This window comes from Gymnogyps californianus, chromosome 1 (genome assembly GCF_018139145.2).
Source record: "Gymnogyps californianus isolate 813 chromosome 1, ASM1813914v2, whole genome shotgun sequence".
Lineage (NCBI taxonomy): Eukaryota > Metazoa > Chordata > Aves > Accipitriformes > Cathartidae > Gymnogyps > Gymnogyps californianus.
The window spans coordinates 31,821,862-31,845,622 of NC_059471.1; the positions used below are offsets into that span (position 1 = coordinate 31,821,862).

Genomic DNA, 23,761 nt, shown 5'->3' on the forward strand with positions numbered 1-23,761 from the left:
TAGTACTGTGCTTGCCCAAAAGATTCTAGCTGTAATATATGATAGCTTATTCTAGATTTAAAGGAATTTGTGCTTTTGAATTAGTTTATATTGCTGCTGCATGTACGTGTGCTGATAAGGCTGAAACTGAAGCTTCTGCCTTGTAAGAATTGTAGGTTGTAAGAGTCTTATAAATATTCTCTCCATCGGTGTTGGCAAAATAACACTTCTTGGCTAGAAGCATGTTTTGCAGACTGGATGAGTCCTTTTGTGCTTGGCCAAACTCTTCTGGCTGTAGTGGAAAATTCATTCAAGTAGACATCAAGTCTTGTGCTGTAGAGCGCTGATCATATCTTGTGGGGTGTGGAACTTCAACTTAAGTAGACATTAAATGAAATAAAATCTCACAGAATTCAGCCATAATGTCGTATTTCTTTTCCTTTCTTAAGTAGCATTTCTCCCGAACGTCAACATTAAACTGTAATCATCTATCCAACAAGTGTAAATAGTTTAACTGTGAGCACATACCTGAAAACAACATAGACAAAGTCTACTAAGTTGTTGTTTACTCTTAGGACAATCTACAATTTTTTTTTTTTTTTTAGTTAATAATTATATTATTATGAAAGTTTATTGTTTCTCATCTAGTAAATGGCATTTTTTCAGAGTCTGCAGAGAAATAGTTTACAAGTGTGGCTGAAGTGGATACAGCATCTTCAAGTACAAGTGAAGGACATGCTATTGGCCTTTAGGAGCTTGACTTATTTTATTCTTGGCTGATTAAGGGAGAGATGCAAAAAACCTGTGTTAAGTACAAGAAGGTCTATAAAGATACGAAGGCAATATTTACTCCTCATAGTATGAGGGAATTAAATGTGTTGTAAGTGGAACAAGTACAATAAAAGGAATATGTTGAAGACTTTTTAATGAGAAAATTCAAATATGTGTTCTAAACCATCATAACTTAAATTCTTGATTTGCGTGCCCCAGGAAAATATACTCAATTTCTAAACTGAGATTTGTTTTTCAAGATGCAATGTTACCAGAATCTTTTTTGCTGACAACTAAACTGAAGTCATTTAGTGTATGAACGGGCTCGGATCAAGTTGTCCTGACTTGTAAAATAGCATGCTTGCATAAAAATTGTCTATTCCCTTCCCCTATATTTAGTAATTCAATAAAATTCCTTTCATAGATGTTTTTGTTCTCAGTTCTCCTGCAGAAGTATGATTGTGCCACTACTGACTCTCTCCACTGAAAGGAGAAAATACAGACTGTTTCAAGATGCTTGTGTTTGGTTGTAAGTTTGGAAATGTAGGCGAGATACATACAGGTTGTGTAGTATTTTTAACATGGGTTATTAAATTGGTCTTGAAGCATTCTGACTTACCTGCACGTTCTCTGCTGACAAGTTATTTGGGGAATTGGCTTTGAGAAGTTTTTTGAAATCAGTATATAGAGGATGTCCTAACATGCGTATTTCAGTTTGCTAGTAACAGATAGCGTTGAATTAATAGAAACTGGTATTTGTAGTTAAGAAATTATGTTTATTGTTTGCTTATATTGTCGGAATTAGTTGGAGTGTATAGCAGAAGTGCACAGTTCAATAGAACAGATGCAGCCTTCAAGGAGGGCAGTCTAGAAAAATTAAGATACTCAAAGAAAAAAGAGAATGGTTGCAGGAGAGGCTTGTTGATAAAGTTGCTCTGATGAGATCTGAAAATCTGTAATTTTCTTTTAAAGTAACTTGCTTTGGAGCATAGTACAATTCTTGCTCTTAGACTGAAATGCCTTTAGTAGATGCTGTGATGGTGGCTTCGTTGATGCAGACTTGTCTGCAGTTGATGTCAGCAACCAACACGACTTCATAGGTTAGGATCTTGTGCATCATTTTAGAGATCCTGTCATGAAATGGAGAAAAAATAACTTTTTTTTCCTTGTTCTACAAGCTGCTTTAAATTAAACATGACACAAATTAGTTCTTTAATGTGAAGTTCCTTCGTGTTATGTAGCAACTGGTCAGTTTTTTCCAAACCTTCTAAGGCTTTGAATATGATATACTGAATGCATCAAGATGAGAGGCTTGAAGATAACTGTGCGTTGAAGTATCTGGTTTAGTTCACTAGGTAAAATAAATGCAGTACTTGTTCTGTCATAGTTTACGTCATTAAACTAGAGATAAGATTTTAACATTGTTAGTAAATAAAAAGGAATAGTTGAATTTTGCTCACTTGGGAGTGACTATCCACAATGTTATATTCTTTCCTTACTGTGTTTCTGAGATGATGTTAAGGATTTAAATTAAGTCAAGATCTAAGTCCCAATAAGGAATAGCTAGTGAAATTCTCAGACATCTCCTTTTCTTGGCATAAAAACAAAGGTTCCTACATATCAACACTGAAGAATCCCCAAAAGGCAAAAGAAGGCACTATGGGAGGTGAGAAAAAAAGGGATATGGGACAGACTTTCATTATTTGCTCTTTCTGGTTTCCTACTTAATAAATTAACCTGAAATACTTCTAAGCTTGAATGTTCTTTTTTTGCAAATAGTGAAAAAACTTTGTCCTGTACTCCACTTGAGCCCAGGTAGATTATTTAGAGAATGTCAATTCAGCAGAGGCAATGATGAAACTATGCAGCTTTACTACTGGAATTTAGCAGGGGGAGCAGAGCAGCACAGGTTCAGTTACCTTTTGAAATTATCTTCTTTCCCTTAAAAATAGCCTTTGGCTTCCTTAGGTGTCCAGAGGACCATCTGCCACATGCAAAATGGGTGCTACTGCAGTAGTTAGACTTGTCTGATAACTCGGGGCCAGTGAAAGTTCAAATACAAAGCTATCAACAGAACTTGATTCCAGTGTGTTGCTTTAGACTTTTTTTCCCCTTCCTTCTGCCAGCCAAGGGTCTCTGTTTTTTTTATTTTGTAATCTGTGGCCGCCCCCCCCCATCCTCTGGTGAGTTAAACGGTTCAGCTTCAGAGGCTCATCTGCCTTGCATATAAATATTCTTATTTACAGCTGAGAACTCTTACTCAAGCTGTTAAAATTATACTCTTTAAATGTTCATTAAACTTCTGGTCTTAAGAACCTGATCTGTTCTTTCAGTTCCTGCTTTAAACTTTATTCTCTGATATGTGCTCGATTCTTGCCCTGCCTTTAAGCCTTCTTATGTTATGAATCCTTTCTTCTCTTTTCCCCATCTGCTGTTTGCATACTGATGATATGAAATTGCATTAGAACATGTTGCCTGGGGAGTCTCTGCTTATTTAAGAAGGTATTTGTTCAACAGGCTAAAGGGGAAAATGCTTTTTGTACTATAAAAAAGAAACAGCCAATACCATGTAAAATATACCTGCTTCTTCAGGCTTCTTTTAAAATAAAGTTGTTTACTCTAATGCAGCATTTTTCCCTTTATAGAAAGAGTCTTCACGAGGAAGACATAGAGAAAAGGAGGATATCAAAATTACAAAGGAGAGAACACCAGAAAGTGAAGAGGAAAATGGGGATTGGGAAACAAATAGAGAAGGTAAGTATACTTAAACTCACGGTCCCCCTATAGCTCAAAGAATTGCAAGATTACCGGGCTGTATGTAAAGCAGAATGCTTAAAGATTTGGTCTCTAAGCAGAATACTTTTATGCAGTAGCCATTAATGTTTATTTTTGGAGAAGAGCAAAGAAGCAATCTGAGTTGGACTGCTACAATGGTAAAACGAACTTATTCTAGAAAAAGCATACATTTTTTTTTCTTTTTTCTTTTTTGACTCCTCAGACAACAAGGAACTTGGCCATAGGCTACTCCGTGGCTGAAACTTTCACATTTAAATTACTAGTTGAATCCAAGTTACATCCAAAGTGATTTTGAAACTGGTCAGTCTGAGGAGAGAGCGTAACTCCTTTGAATTCAAAAGTCAGCAGGTTTTTGTTGCATAATTTGTAATGGTGTGAACTGTCTCATTAACAAGGGCTCCATTAGAATGAGTATAACAACAGCTGAAGGTAGCAATCGGTGAACTATTTATATTCTGGAAACACTCAAAGAGTGGTAAGAGTCTTGCATTACCTTCTGTAGTTGTTTTTGGGTGGTGGTTTTTTTGTTGTTTTTTTTTTTTAACGGTTAAAAAGTGATTTCGTTGTCCTTGTTGATGATACTCGTCCGTTTAAATTGCAAACAGTTCAGGAAAAGACTGTCTTTGTTTTCTCCTCTCTCTCCTGAGTTTCACTTTTGTTAGAGACCAAGTTCACCTGACAGTGAAATTATGGCAGCTTCTAATGAACTGTGGTGTTTATGTAGTTTTATAAGTGTCAGTGTTTCAGAAGTAGTTACAATTTGCAAGAGAAGATGGGAATCCTGATCCATTCTGGGTGAATTCAGATATAATGAATGTATTTGCAATAAAGTATACTACAAGTTGTTTGTGGGATGGAGCTCCTCTGTAAATTTCATGAAGTAGGTAGCTTTTCTATAGTATGTGCTGTAAGTGTTGCAAATATTGTTTTGCTGTGTCTTAAACACAACACATGAATAGAAAAGTAGCCGTTATATGTTTTCACTCCTTTCTAAATCTTGTTTTCGGCGTGATTTAAGAAACATTGACCTATGACATGTATGCGTGGAAATAGAATCTAAGCCAAAAAAGTTTGGAACATAAAAACCTCAAGTTCTCTATAAATATATAGTATGAATGTCTTAAGTCTTAGACACTGAGGTTTTAAGCTTGATAATTATGATCTTTTCAAAATAGTGTTGATCGTAGTTACGTGGATGAAGTAGAATTACTGTCTGTTAAGTTCTAGTGAGTGCTATATAAGCAGATAGATGGACTGGGAAAGAACCTCTGCTGTTAGGAACTGCACCTTTCTATAAGCTGTTCCCATGCATTCATGATGCATGAAGGGAATTTGTAGACTGAGTTTAGTTATTGCAAAACCTTTTATGTAGTTCCTGTGTGTAGGAAGGGGAGTGAAAGCTAGTGACTTTTTAATGAAGTCATCTTTTCTCTGATAGTTACTTTCCTGAAGTGCTTTTTGAGCACTAAATAGCCATAAACAAAATAAGAAATGTAAACAGAGTAAAACTGCTTTAATTTTCAGTAAGATTTCAGTTGCGAAGCTTGAAGCATATATTAACTAGCCATGACTTAATGAAAAAGTGAGAGAAATAGCACCTTTTCTGATGTGAAAACCAAACAGTAATAATGTTTTAAAAACAGAAGTAAACTCTTGAAGTGTGCATTTATCCAGTGAAAGAGGTCATACAGACTTCTTTTATTTTAAAATCAATTTGTAAATGTAATTAAATAAGTGTATCAATTGATTTGTGGAGTACTCTATTAAACAAAATCCTCAGGTATCATGCATCACTATTTAAATCCATTTCATGTGAGATTTCCCAATTAAGTAGTGCTCTACATATTTTTGGTCTTTGTGAAGACACACTCGTTTAATTTTTTTTTTTTTGCTATTTAAATATAAATAAATGGTTTACTGGATTTCCCTTGCTACCTCAGCTTAATAATTGATGCAAGTCTCTGAAAGAAGTTAAGGTGGTTTTTTTTTAATGAAGTTTAAGAATTTAACTTCAGGTTGTATGGAACTAACTGGAGTTATTTCAGGTTTACACACATAATCAGAGAAGAGATTTGGCTTAGCTTCATTGATCCATTCATGCAGTGCTTAAAAGTCACGGAAATATTTATGCTTGGCATCCAGTATGCTAAATATTATTATTTATTTCATATGTAATTGTTTACTAATCTATTTACTTTTTTTAAAATAAAGACTCTGATAATGGAGATGTTAATTATGATTATGATCATGAGCTGTCTTTGGAAATGAAGCGCCAAAAGATTCAGAGAGAACTCATGAAGTTGGAACAGGAAAACATGGAGAAACGAGAGGAAATAGTCATTAAAAAAGAGGTTTGTATTAAGTCATCAGCCACTTCATAGGCTTCTGATTGTTTCGTGGAAGACTTGAGCTTCCTGGGCTACAAATGCACTATTGTGTTACATGGTAGTAAATAACTGGCACGTGTATAACTTAGTATGTGACTTGGGTATTAGTTGTGAGTATCTGGTCAATCATCCAGCACCATAACCAAGTTTTCTGCTTTATTAAGTCAGCTATTACATGAGTAGGATTTAATGCATTTTAATGGTATAAAACTAGTAAGACCTTTAACACAGAAGACATGTAGAAGAAAACACAAGGCATTTGCCAAGCTCCTTTTCCAATATGTCTTGTAGTAACAGAGTAAAGTAGAGTGACAGAGGCAAAGCTGTAAGTGTTAGAAACCCTAAAATTTTGGGGAAGACTTATTAAAAAAAAAAAGCCTGAAAGGAGGTCTTTCTTTTTCAGACAAACTTGAGTGCTAACTGGGAACATACTGATTTTAAACTTCTAGTTACAGTTTTTGTAATATATTATGGAGTGCATCATCTTCTCTTCCCCCACCCTTTTCCTGTCATCTTCCTTTTATGGTGTTCTTTGAAAACGATGTGGTTAGTTTATTTGAGGTAGATGTGTACATGGTTAAGATCTCAGATGTAGTCTGTTACTGAATTTACATATTTGACATATATATCAGCATACAGGTAAGCTTTTGAGCATCAATATCTTATCGGTTAATATATTCTTTTCCTCAAGATTTCTCCAGAGGTGGTTAGATCTAAATTATCACCATCGCCATCACCAAGAAAGTCTAGTAAATCTCCGAAACGAAGATCCAGTCCCAAATCGTCATCTTCAGCTAGTAAGAAAGAGAAGAAAGCATCTACTGTATCTTCCCCACTTTTGGATCAGCAGAGGTCAGTATGTAGATACATCTTGCGAGAAAGTGAGAACAGAGGACCATGCTGATTTTTATTACTGGGGTTTTCATAATTAATACAGTTTTTCATTTTCCTTGCTTTCAGGACTTTTGATTATATAACTTCAGGGGAAGGTTTCTAAATTGTGCACTGAATCATCTTATGCAGAAAATTGTTATATGCATGTAGTTGGCAGTTGGTTAATGTCATGGTTTACAAGCAGGTCTTTTCTCTTCGAATGTCCAGAGTCTCTGGGAAGTGATGAGGAAATATAAACCATTAAAAAGTGGGAAGCCGTTTGATTTGAGATGCTGCAGCTTGTGAAGTAGCTCCTCCAGACTGAAGTGAAATGTTTAAAATTTGACCAACTGCACATTCTGTTGGTATTGCATATTGCTGTTCAGGAAATAATGTTTGACTTTCAAGGCAGGGAGTTTCTCAGAATTCAGGAGGGGAAAAGAAGTGGGGGATGTGGAGGGGAGGGAAAAAAGTAAGGACAAGTGTCATGGTTTAACCCCAGTCAGCAACTAAGCACCAAGCAGCCACTCGCTCACTCCTTCCCCCTCTACCCCCCATGGGATGGCGAGGAGAATCAAAAAAAAGTAAAACTCATGGCTTGAGATAAGAACAGTTTAATAACTAAAGTAAAATAATATATAATACTAACAATAATAATAAAAAATAATAATAATTGTAATGAAAAGGAATATTAAAAAAAAAAAGAAATAAAACCCAAGGAAAAAAAACAGTGATGCACAATGCAATTGCTCACCACCCGCTGACCGGTGCCTGAGCTGCGATCCGCCCCTCCTGGCCAACTCCCCCAGTTTATATACTGAGCATGACGTTCTATGGTATGGAATATCCCTTTAGCTAGTTCGAGTTAGCTGTCCTGGCTGTGGTCCCTCCCAGCTTTTTGCACACCTGCTTGCTGGCAGAGCATGGGAAACTGAAAAGTCCTTGGCTTAAGATAAGCGCTACTTAGCAACAACTGAAACATCAGCATGTTATCAACAGTATTCTCACACTAAATCGAAAACACACTATATCAGTTACTAGAAAGAAAATGAACTCTATCCCAGCTGAAACCAGGACAACACGGTGTGTGAAAATCACGAGAAGTTCAAACTGGGTTCCTTGCCACAAAAAGTCAATCTTCAAAACCTGTTTCTAAGTTCTTGCTGGCTGCAGGATCTTTTGAATCACTGTTTGCAGCTTTTAGATAGGAAAGAAATAGCTGCAGCAGTGTAAGCAGACATATCTGTATTTGCTAAGCAAAAATCCCCTTTAAAATAGGGACAAAACAGTGTTGTTTCTGCTACAAGAATGTACAGCATGGGCTAGTGTGCTATTGACATTCAGTATGCAGTGATATCTAGTTTATAGGGTTTACGTCAGTGGTAGTTTATATGGAAAAATATATACTATTTCATATTATGAGATGTATATTCAAAAATATTTGGATGCTTTATCCTGCATCAGGTAGTTAATATTAAATCGAAGACATGAGTTGTTCAGGTTATTTTGTGTATGTAATTGCGGTATTGGATTGCAGAAATGGGAGTCTAAACAGACAAAAGATACTCTATAGTGTTCTGGTCCTCTGATGTGTGCAGTTCATGCAAGGGCATTTTAACTTTGAAAATTGGTTCTGTCTGAATGGGAGCAATTTGTATTTTTGTTCACTTGTGTCAGAAATAAAGGTTATAAATGGAAGAGCTCAGTGTGAATTTTTACCATCTGCATTCACCCTTCAGTCAAGTACAATTATTGAATGCTGCTTGCTAATGGAGTGGTGAATCCTATCCTAAAAGCTTCAAGGCCCTTTACGTTATAACTTTCCTGCCAACGTCTGAGGAGAAATTGTTTGAAATCATTGACAGTCCTTCATTTTTCTCCCTCCCCCGTTAATTTATCTCTAGGAGTTCTAAAAGTAGCCAGAGTAAAAAGAAAGGTCCTCGTACCCCTAGTCCTCCTCCTCCAGTACAAGAGGAAACTCCCCTGGGTAAAAAACACAAAGAAAAACATAAAGCAAAAGAACGTTCAGAAGAAAAGGCAAGGGACGTGAAAGAGAGAGGGCGTGACTTTGAAAGGCACAAAGAGAAGAAAGAGAAGCAGAGGTAAGTTATGTTGCATTATTAGCTTTTAACATTAATGTAACCTTGCTTTTAAAATTATCTTTTATAGAACATTGAATAATAAGGGATTTATACCTGCTTTGCCAACAACCTTTTTAGTACTCATTAAATATTTTAAGTGCGTTATATAGATGGATTGATAGACTATAACTAACAGATTGATAGGTTTTAATTACATAACTTAGTAAGTTTGTAAAATGCACTTTTGAACGATTCATTACTTTTCAGGAACTTGGACGTTCACCAATGGAGTGATTCATTTGCCAAAAATCTTTGTCAATGTTGTTCACTTGTCCACTTGCCAGCTCTTCTGAAATCTTAGAGGACTAATATCTTTCTAAATTGACATGTTTAAATTCTCCCTAATCTTCCATAGGTATTTCTGAAGTAGTCAAAGACTACTGTGATTTTAGAATTACTTCACTTTTGCATCTCTCTCTCTCTCTCTCTCTCTCTCTCAAATAGTGGACTAATATGACTATTCCTGTTATTTTCTGAAGCATAGGTGTCCATTTAAGTTGAAAAATATATCATCTGCATTTTTAAATCCTGTATTCCCTTGATGAAAATAGGGTACATATTTGTAAGTGTTTACTTTGTAACTAGCATAGCAAAGACCAAGGAGTGGAAGACCAGTGAATTGTGTATTTTTAATTGATTAAATAAATTACACTGTTCTTACTTTAAAATATATTATTTCCCTCATGTTTGCACATGCCATTACTGGAAGGAGGTCGTAAGCACTAGAAACATTCTAGGTAGTGCTGAAAGGATCAAGAGAGTACTTGGCTTATCGTTGTACTCTAATCAGGTATTGCTGTGGTGACTACAGCCTTTTATTTCAGTGTTGGATTTTGGTCTTTTTTTTTCCTAAATAATAAAAATTAAGAAATACTGTCAAATCTTCATGATGTACAGTGAGTGAAATAGTTGAAGGTTCTGACAGATCTCTTTCATTCATTTCAAACTGTGATTAGGGTTTGAAAATGTTTGTGAGCTTGAGGCTTCTTAAAGTTCTGACATTACAGAAATTTTTAAATAGGGTAGCAAGATAATTCTCCATGGATAGGAATTCTGTTTCACTGCCTCATGAAATATTAGGTAAAATTACAAGAATATATTTGTGGTTTTACCATATTCTAGTTTTGTATTTTACAGTCCAGTGATTAGCAAGAAATTTAGTGCATATCTTGCATTTCTGAGTTTTGCTAGCTTAAGGTAATTTCATATATGAAATTATAGATGGAACAAATGATTCTGTAAGATAGTTCTGGATCTTGTAAGCACAGGTTCTGTCTTGGAGTTGTTTGTAATTTCTTGGAAAACACAGAATCATAGAATGGTTTGGGTTGGAAGGGACCTTAAAGATCATCTAGTTCCAACCCCCCTGCCATGGGCTAATGTACCCCCCTGTGATGTACTAATGCCATATTATGCCTGTTAAACAAGCTGCTGTTTATGTTTCCCAGGGATCCCTCTGAAAGCTCCCATAGACAGAAGCGTTCTCCTAGTCCTGCAGATCATTCTGGCAGTAATTCTTCCCCTTCCAGGGAGTATTCACCACCTGCTGCAAGGCGAAGACAAACCTCCCGAGCTCCAGCCAAGTCAACCACTCACAAACATAACTTCTCACCTTCTCGCAGGTGGGAGGTCGATTGCATGGATTTTATTTCCATGAGTAGTTCTAGTTTAGAAACTTTCTCTGTTGCTTTGACTACTTGTTCATATGTGTCTGTTGTGGGTATGTGTGTGCCTCAAACACTTGAGCTCTGAGACTTTTTGGTTTTTTGCCAAGTTACTATGTTGAGAGTGCTTGTCATGTCAAGAACACAAATCATGGTGCAGGCTTCCATTTATCAGTTCCCCTCAAATGCTTTGGTTTCAGGTGGAACTTCAGAAGTCTGATATGAGACATAGTCAGTCTGTGATCCTTTGGGAACATTTTTTTTTCCCTTCCTCACCTTCCCCCTTCTTAAAAAGTAGAAAATGTGGCAAGTCTTCCACCTTGGAGATAGGCAAGGAGCAGAGTTTCTCTGTTCTAAAATGGGTAACGTGATGCACAGATCCTGGCTCTACACATCTTTCCTGAAAAGCAAGTACAACTGGCTAAACAGTACGATATGAGGGCAATTTCAGAGACCCTTCTTACAGGAAGGGAACGTATCCTGCTAGCTCAGGGGCCTTAGAACAAAATCTTTTACCACCCATTAAAAAGAAAGGGAGGAGGCTTCTTATTTTCGTCTGAAGGAGTCTGTAAGCTTAGGTTTAGAATGGCAGTGCTAAATACTGCTGCAGTCCTATGTTTGTATAATAGCGAGGGAGGCATACTTATTTTCTGCACTTCTGTTGAAGGGTGGGGGGAGGACGCCAGATCAGCATGCTGATAAAACAAGCAAAATAAACCCCATCCATTCAGCAATCCTAAGAGTCGTAAGCAAGCTCTTTTGCTGCTATGGTGACTCAGTTCAGCTGGAACAATGTTGTATTGTATTAAGCTAGATGTCACTGATGGACATTTTCTCTAAATTGGATTGTTTATAGAGAAGGGAGTAGAGCAGCCTGTTCCCCCTGCAACTGGCAGTAGTAAGGAGATTGAAAAATACTTTTGCGATACCCTTTCCCCCACTTTTTCTAACATACACCAGTATTTTGCTTGTCACTGCCTGCTTGGGGGTTCTATGCAGGCGTATCAAGTGTTGCGCAAGGGAATGTTAAGCAGGGAAGATAAATGGGCCTTCTGCTAGAAGCAGGGAATGATATTTGAAATGTTTTGTTTGTCTCCAAACCATTGATAGCCTTCCATGCCAGCCAATTTTGGTAACCCTGTGTTTCATAATAATGGCTTAATGGTGAAAAGTAAATGTAGTCTTAGTTAAAGACAGTAAGTCATGAAATTATTGGTCATTTCTGACCCTGACTGAATTTTACTTTGAGTGCTTTGGAAATTTTACTACTAATTCCAGGCCATCTGTTTCATTTGTATGTGACAATGTGTACAAATTGTCATCTGAGAGGCATGCAGGCTACTTCTTTCCTCAGGAATAGCAATTGGTCAGACCTTCCCTCTTGCGATGAAAAGCTGCGGTCAGCATGAGTATATATCCTTGGAGACAGAGAAACTGAGTTTCCTCTTTCCTGCCATTCATGAAGAATGTTTACTGGTAGCATGCACAAGGGGACCTTGAGGCTTTTTAATTTTCCAGACAAAAGAAGCTCCACATAAGCATCCTGGAGGTCAGACTGTGTGTAGAAGTTACAGGCATCCCTAAGCCACGTCAGGAGCGCATCAGCTGGATCCCATGCACTTTTAGGTCTTCAGACAAGGAGATACAGAATCTTAGTCTGTTGTTGAGGTGTCCAAATATTCTCTGGCATTGACCATCATAAATGCATCTCGGTGGGATAGTCTCCAGGCCTGGCAATATCTTAGCGTACTAGCTTATAGACACAGTATGAATTAAATTGAAAAAACAGATGCAGTCTGTTCTTCAGAGTGTCCTAGTTAAGCATGTTCCAGAGGCTGGTTTTATTTTTTTCTGTCTCACCCTTTCTTTCTGACACTTTCCTGGGTATATTTTCTGATAGAGATGAAGTGGCTCAGTTCAAGTATTGTTTCAGCCTGTCCTGCAAAAATTTTGTTTGACTTCTCTCAATTGACAAGTCTCAAATGCCTCAACAATCAAATCAAGATGCTTCCTTTAGTGAATATATCAGGTTCTCTAACAGAATCTGGCTGTAAAACCACCATCTTCGTGACATTGGTCCTATGGTAATCAGCATACTGCTCCACGGGGCTCTGAAGGCGGTTTTCTTGAGTCACTGACATTGACTAGAAGGAAGGATGAAATGCTGGTATTAATAGAAGTCTTCCACCATGTTGTCTTTTACCCAAAAAGGACTTCCTTACAGACGTGAATTCCTGTCTCAGGTTGCCAGAGATTTCACATAGGATTCCATTCCCAAAGCTTTGCTCCTTGAAAGCTGAGTCATTGCTTTGTGTTCCTGACATGAGGAAAACCTTTTTACCTGCAGAGTCTCGGTCTTTAAGAAGCCTTAGCCAGGAGATTCACTGCTGAGTGGCATTGGCTAGGCAACTGTCCGTTTGGCTCTTGGATAGTGTCATGACAGGCTGTAAGCCTGCTAACCTGAATTATTCCAGAGCTCATTTTCTTCAGAGCCTAACTGACATCAGCTATCTCACTAAGAATTTCTTGTGACATTTGCAAGATATTCAGCAAAAGCTGTGTTACGTATGTATCTTTACCAACTGCTGGGCTGTTGCAGAAGATTACAGGGAGGTACTACTGCCTTTGGTAAAGTAGTCCTTCATTTGTGAGTCACCTGAAACTGAGAGCTTCATCTGTATTGGATGTTTATTTGAAGTCACCAACACTGTATATGGACATTCAAAAGCAGGAACTAAATTACTTCAGTGGGATTTTTGAAGATGTATTGTCCATGTGTGGTTTTTCTGACTCCTGCTCTTCTCTTTGGAGTCTCTGGAATTTTCTGAAGTGGAAGGGAGTTGGGAGTTAAGGGCAGTGTGTATTTCATGAGAAGAGATACTTGCAAGTTGCTTTGATGCTGATATGGGGAAAAAAACACTACTGAGCTCAAAGGCTTGAAGTGTACGTTTGTCCATGTTAGACTGTGCATGGGATAACGTATTATGAGGAAATTTGTTTACTGTTGTGTAAATGATCTTTAGTTAAGTGATGGGATTTCGAAGATGAGAGACACTTTGTATACTTTTTCTTACTCTATTAGATATGAGTTTTCCCCATTTGTGTAAACGTTCATGTTTGCTAAAATTTTAAGTAGATATGCATATGGGTTTTCAGGATCCAGGCCTAAATTGTTTAAAGATCAATGCTTATAATAAAAGAAAGAAGTTAAAAGTGCACAAGAAGGAGACAGTGTTGCTTTCTAAAAAATTGAATGCTGTTGGAAACAAAAGAAGAAAAATTCCCCTTAGGTAACACTGTGTAAAAGTTATCTGCCTAATTTTACCATGAACTCCAAAAAGCATTTTATATTGAAGAAAACAATTGTTCTTGGTTTGGGAGTGGGGAGAAGATGATGTTTTTTTCTGACTCCTCCCTCCCTTCCCCAGGAAAGCATCTGGTAGCTGTGTAATATAATTTTGATTGGACAACTTGTTCTTGGATATTAAATAAACTATAACCATTTAAAGATAAGCACACTTTGAAAGGGTGTCCTTGGTACCCTTGAGGGAAGACTAGTTTGATGTTTTATAGAAACAGCACTTATTTTCAGCAGACAGAGGGTAGAGAATGCACAAATTATTTTAATCACTCTTTTTTGTAGGGTATGGTAAGAACCTTTCAAATCAAGTTATTACATGTGTGCCTATTCTAACTCTTCCTTGCAGGTCTGCTTCCCCATCAGGTCAGCATCATTCTCCCATATCCTCCAGACATCACTCCTCTTCCTCACAGTCAGGCTCCTCTGTTCAAAGACATTCTCCTTCCCCACACCGCAAAAGAACTCCTTCTCCATCCTATCAAAGGACAGCTTCCCCGCCTGCAAGGCGATCGTCTTCTCCCTATCCCCCACACTCTTCCTCTTCTCCTCAGAGGAAGCGAAGCCCTTCGAGACACCGATCTCCAGGAAGAGAAAAGGGAAGACATGATCGTGATCGGACGTCACAGTCTCATGATAGGCGCCACGAAAGGCGGGATGGTATGCATAAAAAAATAACACTTCAGAATAATTTTTATTTGTTTGCAGATTGCATTTTGAAACTTGATTTTCAAATTGTGGCATTGTCTGCACCTATCTCAATGGCTAGGGGGTGAAGAAAATACTGGCTGTATTATCGTTCCTGTGCTGGTGGTGCTGTTTTCATGGACTGTGCAGTGGAGTATTCCTGATAGGACTGCCTATGTAGGCTCAGCTGATTGTAAAGATCCTGTAGGCATCTGTCTAGGTGTTTCTTGTGTAATGCAATGGTGGTGTCAGTAGATAAGTGATCTTCTCTTGGTATCAGGCATATACTAGTGGATCAGCTGAGTGACAGCAGGATACTTGTAAGTAACTATTACTCTTTTCTGTGAGGTGCCCAAATGCTAATCCAGTCCTCACTGATTGCTGTCTATTGTCTTTTTGATTGACATTAAGTGAGGTGTGTGCAAAGAAACCGTCATTCTCTCTGGAAATCTGTAAAGCTGATTGAGCAATTTGTGATGGGCAAACATGCTGTTTCTCTCAAGAGACAGATTACAAAGAGTACATATGTCAGCTTTTTTTAGACTGGCTGTAAACTTACCTTCCTGTAGCAGTAACATTATAAATATGTAATTTAAAAAAAAGAAAAAGAAAAAGACACTACCAGGACATTGAGGTCTTAAAAGCAAGTGGTCTAAATATAGCACAAATTTCCTGAAAATATGTGTGCGTGGAGGAAAAAAGGAATCTATGATTGGAAGAGAAATGATCCTACCTTAAAATTATTTAAGTGTGCTTGCTCTCTAATATGTTTGAAATTTATTTTTGTTATACTTACTGTCTTTTGAACAGGTAAGTATTTGTAAAGTACAGATTCAAATTCACAAAAAGATCTTTAAAGCTTCCTGAATGCATAGGTAGATATCCAACATGATCTTCATACTTACATATTAATTTTGATTTTCTGTCTGTATGTCGGAAGTATATTTTGACTGTATTATTTTAGTCTTATTTGTGTGCTAAATTTTTGCTTGCTCTGATTAATCTAGGTATATAACATTCTTTTAAACATTTTACAGAAACTAGAGGGAAAAGGGAAAAAGAAAGAGAAACAAGAGATGATCGTGATTATGACCAGGAGCAGAGTACCTCCAGGGACCATAGAGATGACAGAGAGTCTCGTGATGGAAGAGATCGGAGGGAGACGAGAGACAACAGAGATCGGAGAGAGCCAAGGGAATCCAGAGACACTCGAGACTCCAGAGATACGAGGGATTATAGCAGAGATACCAAAGATAGTCGTGATCAGAGAGACTCGCGCTCCACACGAGATTCCCATGACTACAGAGACAGAGAGAGTCGCGATGCCCATAAAAAGGATGACCAGTATCAGGAGGACTCGCGCAGCTATGGAAGATCCCATGGCAGAGAGGAGAGCTCTCGTGCTGAAACAAGGAATGACTCCAGAAGTGACTCCAGAAATGAGAGCAGAAGTGATAGAACTGGCAGAAGTCGAGGCAGAGGTCCAGAATTATCTGACAAGGGTATTGCATGATTTAAAAAATTAATAAGTGTCCCTATCATTGGAGACTGAATATTGACATTCTTACTATCTTGTTTGATATTTGATATGGAAGTGCTGCCAAATAGTTCATGCTTTTAAAGCTATGTTCAATTCTGTTGTCGTTAAATTAGAACAGTTGCTTAAATTATAGCACTTCTGTGTTCTTCATTCATTAAAGTGGCATAACATTGGTATTCTGCCATCCCATTTTAAAACAAACCCTAACCCCTACACCACTCTATTTAATGTTTCTGCAACCCTAGGTTTTCCCATGGGCTACAAACACAAGGAAGAGGCTGATGTGTAGTGAAAGGTTCGTAGAGGGCAGTGTGCCTCAAAGTACTGAGCAGCAGGTTTTTTGTGTTCTCTCAAAAGCAACTGCATGTCTTAGGTACTTGAAAACCATCTTTCACACCCTCCCCCCCCGCCCCGCTCCACCCCCCTCGCCACCCTGTCCGTTCTTGATTGACCAAAAAAAAAAGTGGGATTTTAACTGTTGGCAGTATTTTTGAAAGTCTGATGCACTTTGTAGAACAGCTTCACTTACCCCCTTTTAATTGTCTATAGTAAATAGATTTTGGCTTTCTCAAGCTTATTGTGACGTTTTCATTAGGGGAATGCCATACAGTTTTTACAGGAAAAATGATCTCTACTTTCTCTGGTTATTCCTGCTGCACTGTCTATAAGCTTACATCCTACTCAGAACAAATGTGAACTGGCTTTTGGACTGTTATATTTCTAGTCAGGAGATGTCATGCTATGACCAGGGGATGGTGATTTCGAAAGTCTTGAGTTTGCAGTTCGAAAATAATAACTTTACAATTAAGAACATGTGAAATTTGAGTTGTTGGTTAAATAGAGTTTGACGCTACAATTCTATTTCCATGAACAGTTAATTCAAGTTTATTAAAAGTTACTACATTAATTGGTATAAAATATCAGTGGATTTTCTTACCTGTGGAAACTCATCTTTTGTATTGATACATCTCTGTTAGGAAGTCGGGGGAATAGAGGATCCCAGGTTGATGGTCACAGCAGTAGTGGAAACTACCATGACAGCTGGGAATCAAGGAGTAGCTACCCTGATCGGGATCGCTATGACAGTCGAGAACAAGCAAGGGATTCCTCCTTTGAAAGAAGACATGGTGAACGGGACAGGCGTGACAACAGAGAAAGAGGTATTTTAATGTATATTTTTACACATACATATGTAGTCAAATGTATATGTATGAATGTGTGTGTTTCTCTCTTCCTCCTTTTTCTTCCCTGTTCCACCCCCACACCACTAATTCATAAATAACTCATTTGACACAGCACAGTGACACTAGTCCTATCCTTGATGTAAGTTATCTTCTGTAGTAAGATCTCTCATTGGCAGTGTATGCATGAATGCTATGGCCTTTCTCCCTCCTTATGGCTAGATTTTGGCACCTTCTGTTTTTATTCATCCAGGTAGTCTTTAAACAAACTAAACTTCTTCAAGAGATTTTGTTGTACAACTTAAATGTAAAACGTTTTTTCCTCCTCTTTGCCTCCTCCTCCACTTCATGTACATATGCGTGTAAGCTTAGTGTCATGATTGCATTTCATTACTGGTTCTGTTTGTCTGTATAGAAACATTGTACTTTTGCACTGTACATTACTTGAGTGTGTTTTGGGGAAGGCCTGACTACTAGACTGACTTAATTACAGACTACTTACTACTAAAGTGAGTGACAGTTTAAATTTGTGATTAATTCAAAAATGTGTTGCCTGGGGAATTTAATAGTGATGAATGCTTTGCCGTGGTCAATAATAATTGGGTAGTAAGTGTTGGTACAGATACGACTGATCATGGGAAGAGTGCGCAAGACTGTTCTTTTAGACATAGTATGAAAGATGTCACACTTCTGCACCTGAAAGGGTACTGTGTTGTCTCTAAGGAACTTAATACCAACTTTCACTCTGGAAATTATTTGTATTGTTCACCAATTAAGAGAACAGGAGGAGTCAGGGAAATGGAAATAGTGTGGAAATGAAAGGAGGAGCTGTGAAGAATAAGTATAAAATTACAGTGGTTTTTTTTCTGTCTTCAGTTTTGATTTGGAAGTGACAGTTATGTTCTAGCTGTTGTTTAACTTCAGTTTTTCAAAGGGATGTTTTGTATGCTACTTTGAGAGATGCTATTTGGCCCATTGAAATTTATCTGTTGCTGCTTGTTCTTGTGTAAGGTTCTGCTTTAGATTCTTTCTCATCTTCAAGGCAGGATTTCAACAAACCTAATCTCCAGGCTTCCTTTTTCTTGTCAGCTGAAAAATCCTGCAGTCTGAATGTGTCCTGGGGGTTGGCTTTTGCAGACTAGCTTTCATCTCTTCCACCTCCCCACCCCCAATAAATCCTAGATGTATTATAATGTAATTTGTGCTCTTCATATCATACTGAGTTCTTAATTTATTAAGAATTAAAAAAAAAAAAAAAAAACAGGAAAAAAACTTAGAAGTAAAAACATGTCATCACAACAAAAAAAATTTCTAGAAGGGAAGTTGCTTTGAATGGGTTGTGTTTCCCTTTTAGGGGAATAATATAAAGAGCTTGAATGGAGATAAGATTTGCTGTTTTCTTCCTTAAAAATTTAGATCACTTTTTGTAATAGTAAATCCTCCTCAGAGTTACAATTCAAGACATAGTTTCCATAATTAGACCGCAGTCTTAACATTTGTCATTCAGAGAAAAATCAAGATAGATTTTGATTGGTAGTTAGTTCTATGATATGTAAGGAATCTTTTTAGTATGATTTTAAAATGCAAGCTTGCAAATTTGGGCTGCCTTTATTCAACTAAGGCAAATATGTAGATGTTCCAAATAACCACTGCAACAGCGCTTCAAAAAATCAAGTCGCTTAAGAAGTGCTGACTATCCACATTTAATTGTCTAATACACTTCCAGTATCTTGATTCATGTAAGACTTCCATGTGGATGTTTTGTCACCAAAACTGACATAACAAATAGGAATTACAGAATGTCTGTGTAAAATCTAATACTTAGTATGCACAGTAAATCGTATTATAATGTTATAGGCACCATTAAAAGAATGTGAAACCTGTTCACGGAACCAATTGCGTGGATTGATGATTTACCTTTTTAAAAAAGAAGTGTTACATCCATGGCAGAAATGTCACTCAAGTTTGCTTTTAATTTTACCTGGTAACAGGGGAGCATTAAGTCATTGTTAATTCACTCAGAGATGAAAATTGATTAAACTGATGGAAATGCATGTTTTATTGATTAGTCCTGTTCAAACTCTGCCTGCTCGCCCCTGGTGGACATTGTCTCAATTTACAGTGAAGTGCATTGTCAGCCTCAGAGTAATGGACTGAAAAATACCAACCTCTGTTCATGCCATTTTTTGCTCTTTTGTATAGTGCTTTTAATATATATTGTGGAAAAATAGTTTTATTGATTTGTTGTGGTTCAAATACTACTAACATCAGCACAGAAATTGTTATGAAGTGGTCAAAATTTATAGAAATATTTAAAAAATATCCAAAATATAATTAACAAAATGCAGCTAAGTTTGTGGAGAGTAAATACCATTAGATAAATCAGGTTTCACTGTCCTTCTGGAGCAGTCATTTTCTACGTAAGTTTTTAGTTTTCTCCCTGACTCTAATCCACTGTCTGAACAATGAAAAACTCAGCTTCTAAAACTGTAAGACTCTGCAGCGAATACATATGAAAACTTCTAGCAGTTCCACTTCCTGTATCTCATCCTTGCCTCTCCCTTTCTCGTGGATTTGGTTGTGTATATCTGTGCAGGGATCTTTTCTTCTGTGATGAGACAGACCAGTATTTCTTATTTTGCAGTAACTTTTACTACATATTATAAATAGTGTGAGTTCTTGTAAAGCCCATGACTCTTAACGGGTTTAGGAAGTAAAATTTTCGTACAGAAGTCTTAACATTTCATATGTATGTCATTCAGAGCTTTTCGAGATCTTATACCAGATTTTGAATCATTGAGTAATGCAATAGTAATAGCTAGGCTGTGAGGTGTATAATTAGCTTTTGAAGCCATTCATAAAAATCTGGTAGAAAATAAATTTTTTGTAGTAATTTTTGGTTAAAATAAGGAAAGCCCACTCCCTAAAAATTGAAAAAATCTTTCAAAATTAGTACTGTTTTTTGTCTTTTTCCCTCCCCAAAGAGAATTTCCAAGTTTCTGCAAGGAGTTGCTTTTCATTTAATGCAAACCAATATCTAGACTGTCAAAACAGAAGCTCTTGGTTTTTTATTAGTGTAGTGGAAGCAGCGTATGTCCCTTTAGCACTTAGTAATCAAACCTGATTCTCTTCGCAGATCAGAGAGCAAGCTCACCGGTACGACATCAAGGACGAAGTGATGACCTCGAGCGGGATGAAAGAAGAGAAGAGCGAAGAGTAGATCGGTCTGATGATAGGAGAGATGAAAGAGCCCGGGAGAGAGAGCGAGAAAGGGAGAGGGACCGAGAGAGGGAGAGAGAACGAGACCGGGAAAGAGAAAGGGAGAAGGAAAGAGAGTTGGAACGAGATCGTGCTCGGGAACGGGAGAGGGAGAGAGAGCGGGACAAAGACAGGGACCGTGAGCGGGACCGAGACAGGGACCATGACAGGGAGAGGGAACGAGAGAGGGAGAGGGAGAAGGAGCGAGAGCGAGAGCGGGAGGAGCGAGAAAGGGAGCGAGAGCGAGAAAGAGATCGAGAGCGGGAACGAGAAAGGGAGAGAGGTCGAGACAGGGATAAAGAAAGAGACCGCCAGAGAGACTGGGATGACAAAGAAAAAGGAAGGGAAGACCGCAGGGATAAGAGAGAAGATATCCGAGAAGAAAGAAGTTCAAGAGATGTCCATGAGGAAAGAAAATCCAAGTGAGTGGATCTGAATGTTAATTCAGTCAAATTTAAAAAAAAAAAAAAAAAAAAAAGGCAGTCTTTTACTGTTGATTTCAGTAAGTTAGTAAGGAGGGGAGTATCATAAGGAAGAAGATATCCTGTTTATGCAGAGGCCCAGTCTGGAGCCATGTCTCCCCTGCATCTGTGTGACACATACTAGTGGCCCCAAAATCAGTACTATGCTGCTGAAGTTAATCCAATGCTTTGTTAGTGCAGAATCGTGGAACTACTCAGGAGCTAACAATTGATTCAGACGATGTCATTTTACCTTCTAAGTATACTTGCGTGGCCTTGCCTTTAATAAAGCAGGCATTCTTGGAAACATAATAGCAGACTGTGGTACCTTTTGAAGCCTGGAAATTCAGATAGCAGCTAACTAGGTCAGAGTTCATGACTTCATTCATTAAATTTCTGTGGAACATGCATTAGCCTTTGCACGACTAAATTTTCAATACCAGAAGGCTACCAGTGAAGGCGTGAACAATATCCTGAGTAAATGTGTGGTGCTTCCTTTAAGTGCGTAGCACTGATTTGCTTTTTTCTTTTTTTTCATTTAGTACAATAAAATTCTCATTGTTCCATCAATCATAAGCAAAACAGTGTTGCCCTGAATGGCTGCTTTGCTTGGAAATAATTAGTAGCTTTTTTGTGAGGGAATTGCGGATTCCTATAGATCATCTAGTACAGGCTCTCCACCATCCCACTGGGGGGACAAGTAAGCAAGCATCTGGGTTGGGGCTTAGCTGCCAGCTGGGGTCAACTCACTGCAAGGATCATTGCCACAGGGAAAAATTGATCTTAATAGTCTTTCATAACTTTTTGCTAAAAAGATAGTTGTCTGAAGCGTTTGAGTTTTAGTTTAAGGTGTCTTACAGTATGGTCAGAAAACTGATCATACTTGCAGTTTTGGAATAACAACTTAAAAAACTACAAAACTTCCTGGCATCCTTAGATGTGTTGTCTTCTGTATGAGGTGCTTAGACTTCAGGGATTTTATTGACGATAAATGCAAGTAATGACTGTTTTCTTTAAAGAATCCTGAAGAAATTTGACTGTATGTGTTTCTTCTGCAGGAAGCGTCACAGAAATGAAAGCAGTCCAAGTCCTCGTCAGTCACCCAAACGTCGCCGTGAGCACTCTCCTGATAGTGATGCTTACAACAGTGGAGATGATAAAAGTAAGTAGGAGTGGGCTATCTCTGCAGCTGAATCCAGCTTACCCTCTGCCTATGGAAAATAAACTAGCCATCTTAAATAGAAAAAACATGGGGAAAGCTTTTGTAAGTGTCCTCCTCCCCTTATTTTTATGAGCAACACCATTTTTCTTAATCTGTATGTTTGTCTTTTGTCTTCATTTTGTCACTATGTGTCACTATGTGTTACATCTGCCAGGTGATAGTGACTTCCACATCTGTTGTTTAAGATGCATGTTTACCAAAATGGAAATAGTCTGTTGCTGCTGCAGCAGTAGAAAAACTTAAGAAATGTAACTGAAATAATGGATTATATGTTTTAATTGACACTTTTTGGCATGCACAAGATACCAAATGCTCACATGTTCTCCTTCCTAAACAATACAAGTACATCCTTTTTCCCATTTTGTAGACGAAAAGCACAGACTTCTGAGCCAGGTTGTGCGGCCACAGGAATCCCGGTCACTGAGCCCCTCTCATGTTACAGAAGAGCGGCAGAATCGCTGGAAAGAAGAAGAGCGAAAATCGGACAGAAAGGAAAGTTCCCGGCGTTACGAAGAACCAGAGTTTAAAGAGAGGGTTTCTTCAGCAGATAAGCAAAGAGAGCAACCAGATGCTTCAGAAGGCTCCCGGTCCAGGGTTCAGGAAAATCTTGGACACCGTCCCTCTGAAGAAAGAGATGCTTCTGATAGAATGCATGATGACAGCAAGAAGAAGTCTAAGGTACAGAAAAAGGCCACAAAGAAGAAGAAAGATGATGACAGTGGGGTGGAAAGGTACACTAATGAATCAACGACTGAGGAAAGCCAAGTCTTTTCACCCAAAAAAGGTCAAAAAAAGAAAAATGTAGAGAAAAAGCGGAAGAGATCCAAGGGTGATTCTGAAGTTTCTGATGAAGAAATTGTTCCACATCATAGAAAGAAGAAAGGCCCAAGAACCCCCCCTGTAACAAAAGAAGAATTGGTTGAAGCACGACCTGAGAAAGCTGTGGCAGAAGTTCCCCAAAAAAGAGAAGATACAACATTTAGTGACTGGTCAGATGAAGATGTTCCTGAACGTGGTGACATTGTTGTTCCAGAAAGAAGCACTGAGGATTCACATAGAAAAAGTCACAGGACAAGGGGAGAAAAGGTGGAAGCCCCTCACGTTACTATAGAGGATGGACCACACCGTAAACCTGTGGATCAGAAGCGCAGCAGCAGCCTTGGTAGCAATCGGAGCCATGCCTCAAGCAGGCTTAGATCCCCTTCCAATGAGTCAGCTCATCGCAGTGGAGATGACCAGACTGGACGCAAGAGGATCCTGCACAGTAGCTCTAGAGACAGGGATAGGGACAGAGAGAAGAAAAGCTTAGAAATCACTGGGGAACGGAAGTCCAGAATTGATCAGTTGAAACGAGGGGAACCCAGTCGCAGCACATCTTCAGGTAATAAGATACATTTTAGTGAGACTGACCTGTCATTCCGTATAAAAGTGCAAAGGTACAAA

At 38.1% G+C, this 23,761-nt stretch overlaps 1 protein-coding gene across 1 annotated transcript in view; it reads left to right on the top strand.

Annotated features, from left to right (window-relative positions):
• ZC3H13 (zinc finger CCCH-type containing 13) overlaps window positions 1–23,761 on the top strand; it is a 46,103-nt gene that overhangs the window by 9,554 nt on the left and 12,788 nt on the right. Inside the window, exons 4-13 of the mRNA XM_050893756.1 lie at window positions 3,396–3,504; window positions 5,758–5,897; window positions 6,625–6,785; window positions 8,711–8,908; window positions 14,319–14,629; window positions 15,694–16,158; window positions 17,174–17,356; window positions 20,514–21,057; window positions 22,155–22,258; window positions 22,686–23,699. Coding sequence (XP_050749713.1) covers window positions 3,396–3,504; window positions 5,758–5,897; window positions 6,625–6,785; window positions 8,711–8,908; window positions 14,319–14,629; window positions 15,694–16,158; window positions 17,174–17,356; window positions 20,514–21,057; window positions 22,155–22,258; window positions 22,686–23,699 — 3,229 coding nt within the window. The remainder of the gene's footprint in view (window positions 1–3,395; window positions 3,505–5,757; window positions 5,898–6,624; window positions 6,786–8,710; window positions 8,909–14,318; window positions 14,630–15,693; window positions 16,159–17,173; window positions 17,357–20,513; window positions 21,058–22,154; window positions 22,259–22,685; window positions 23,700–23,761) is intronic.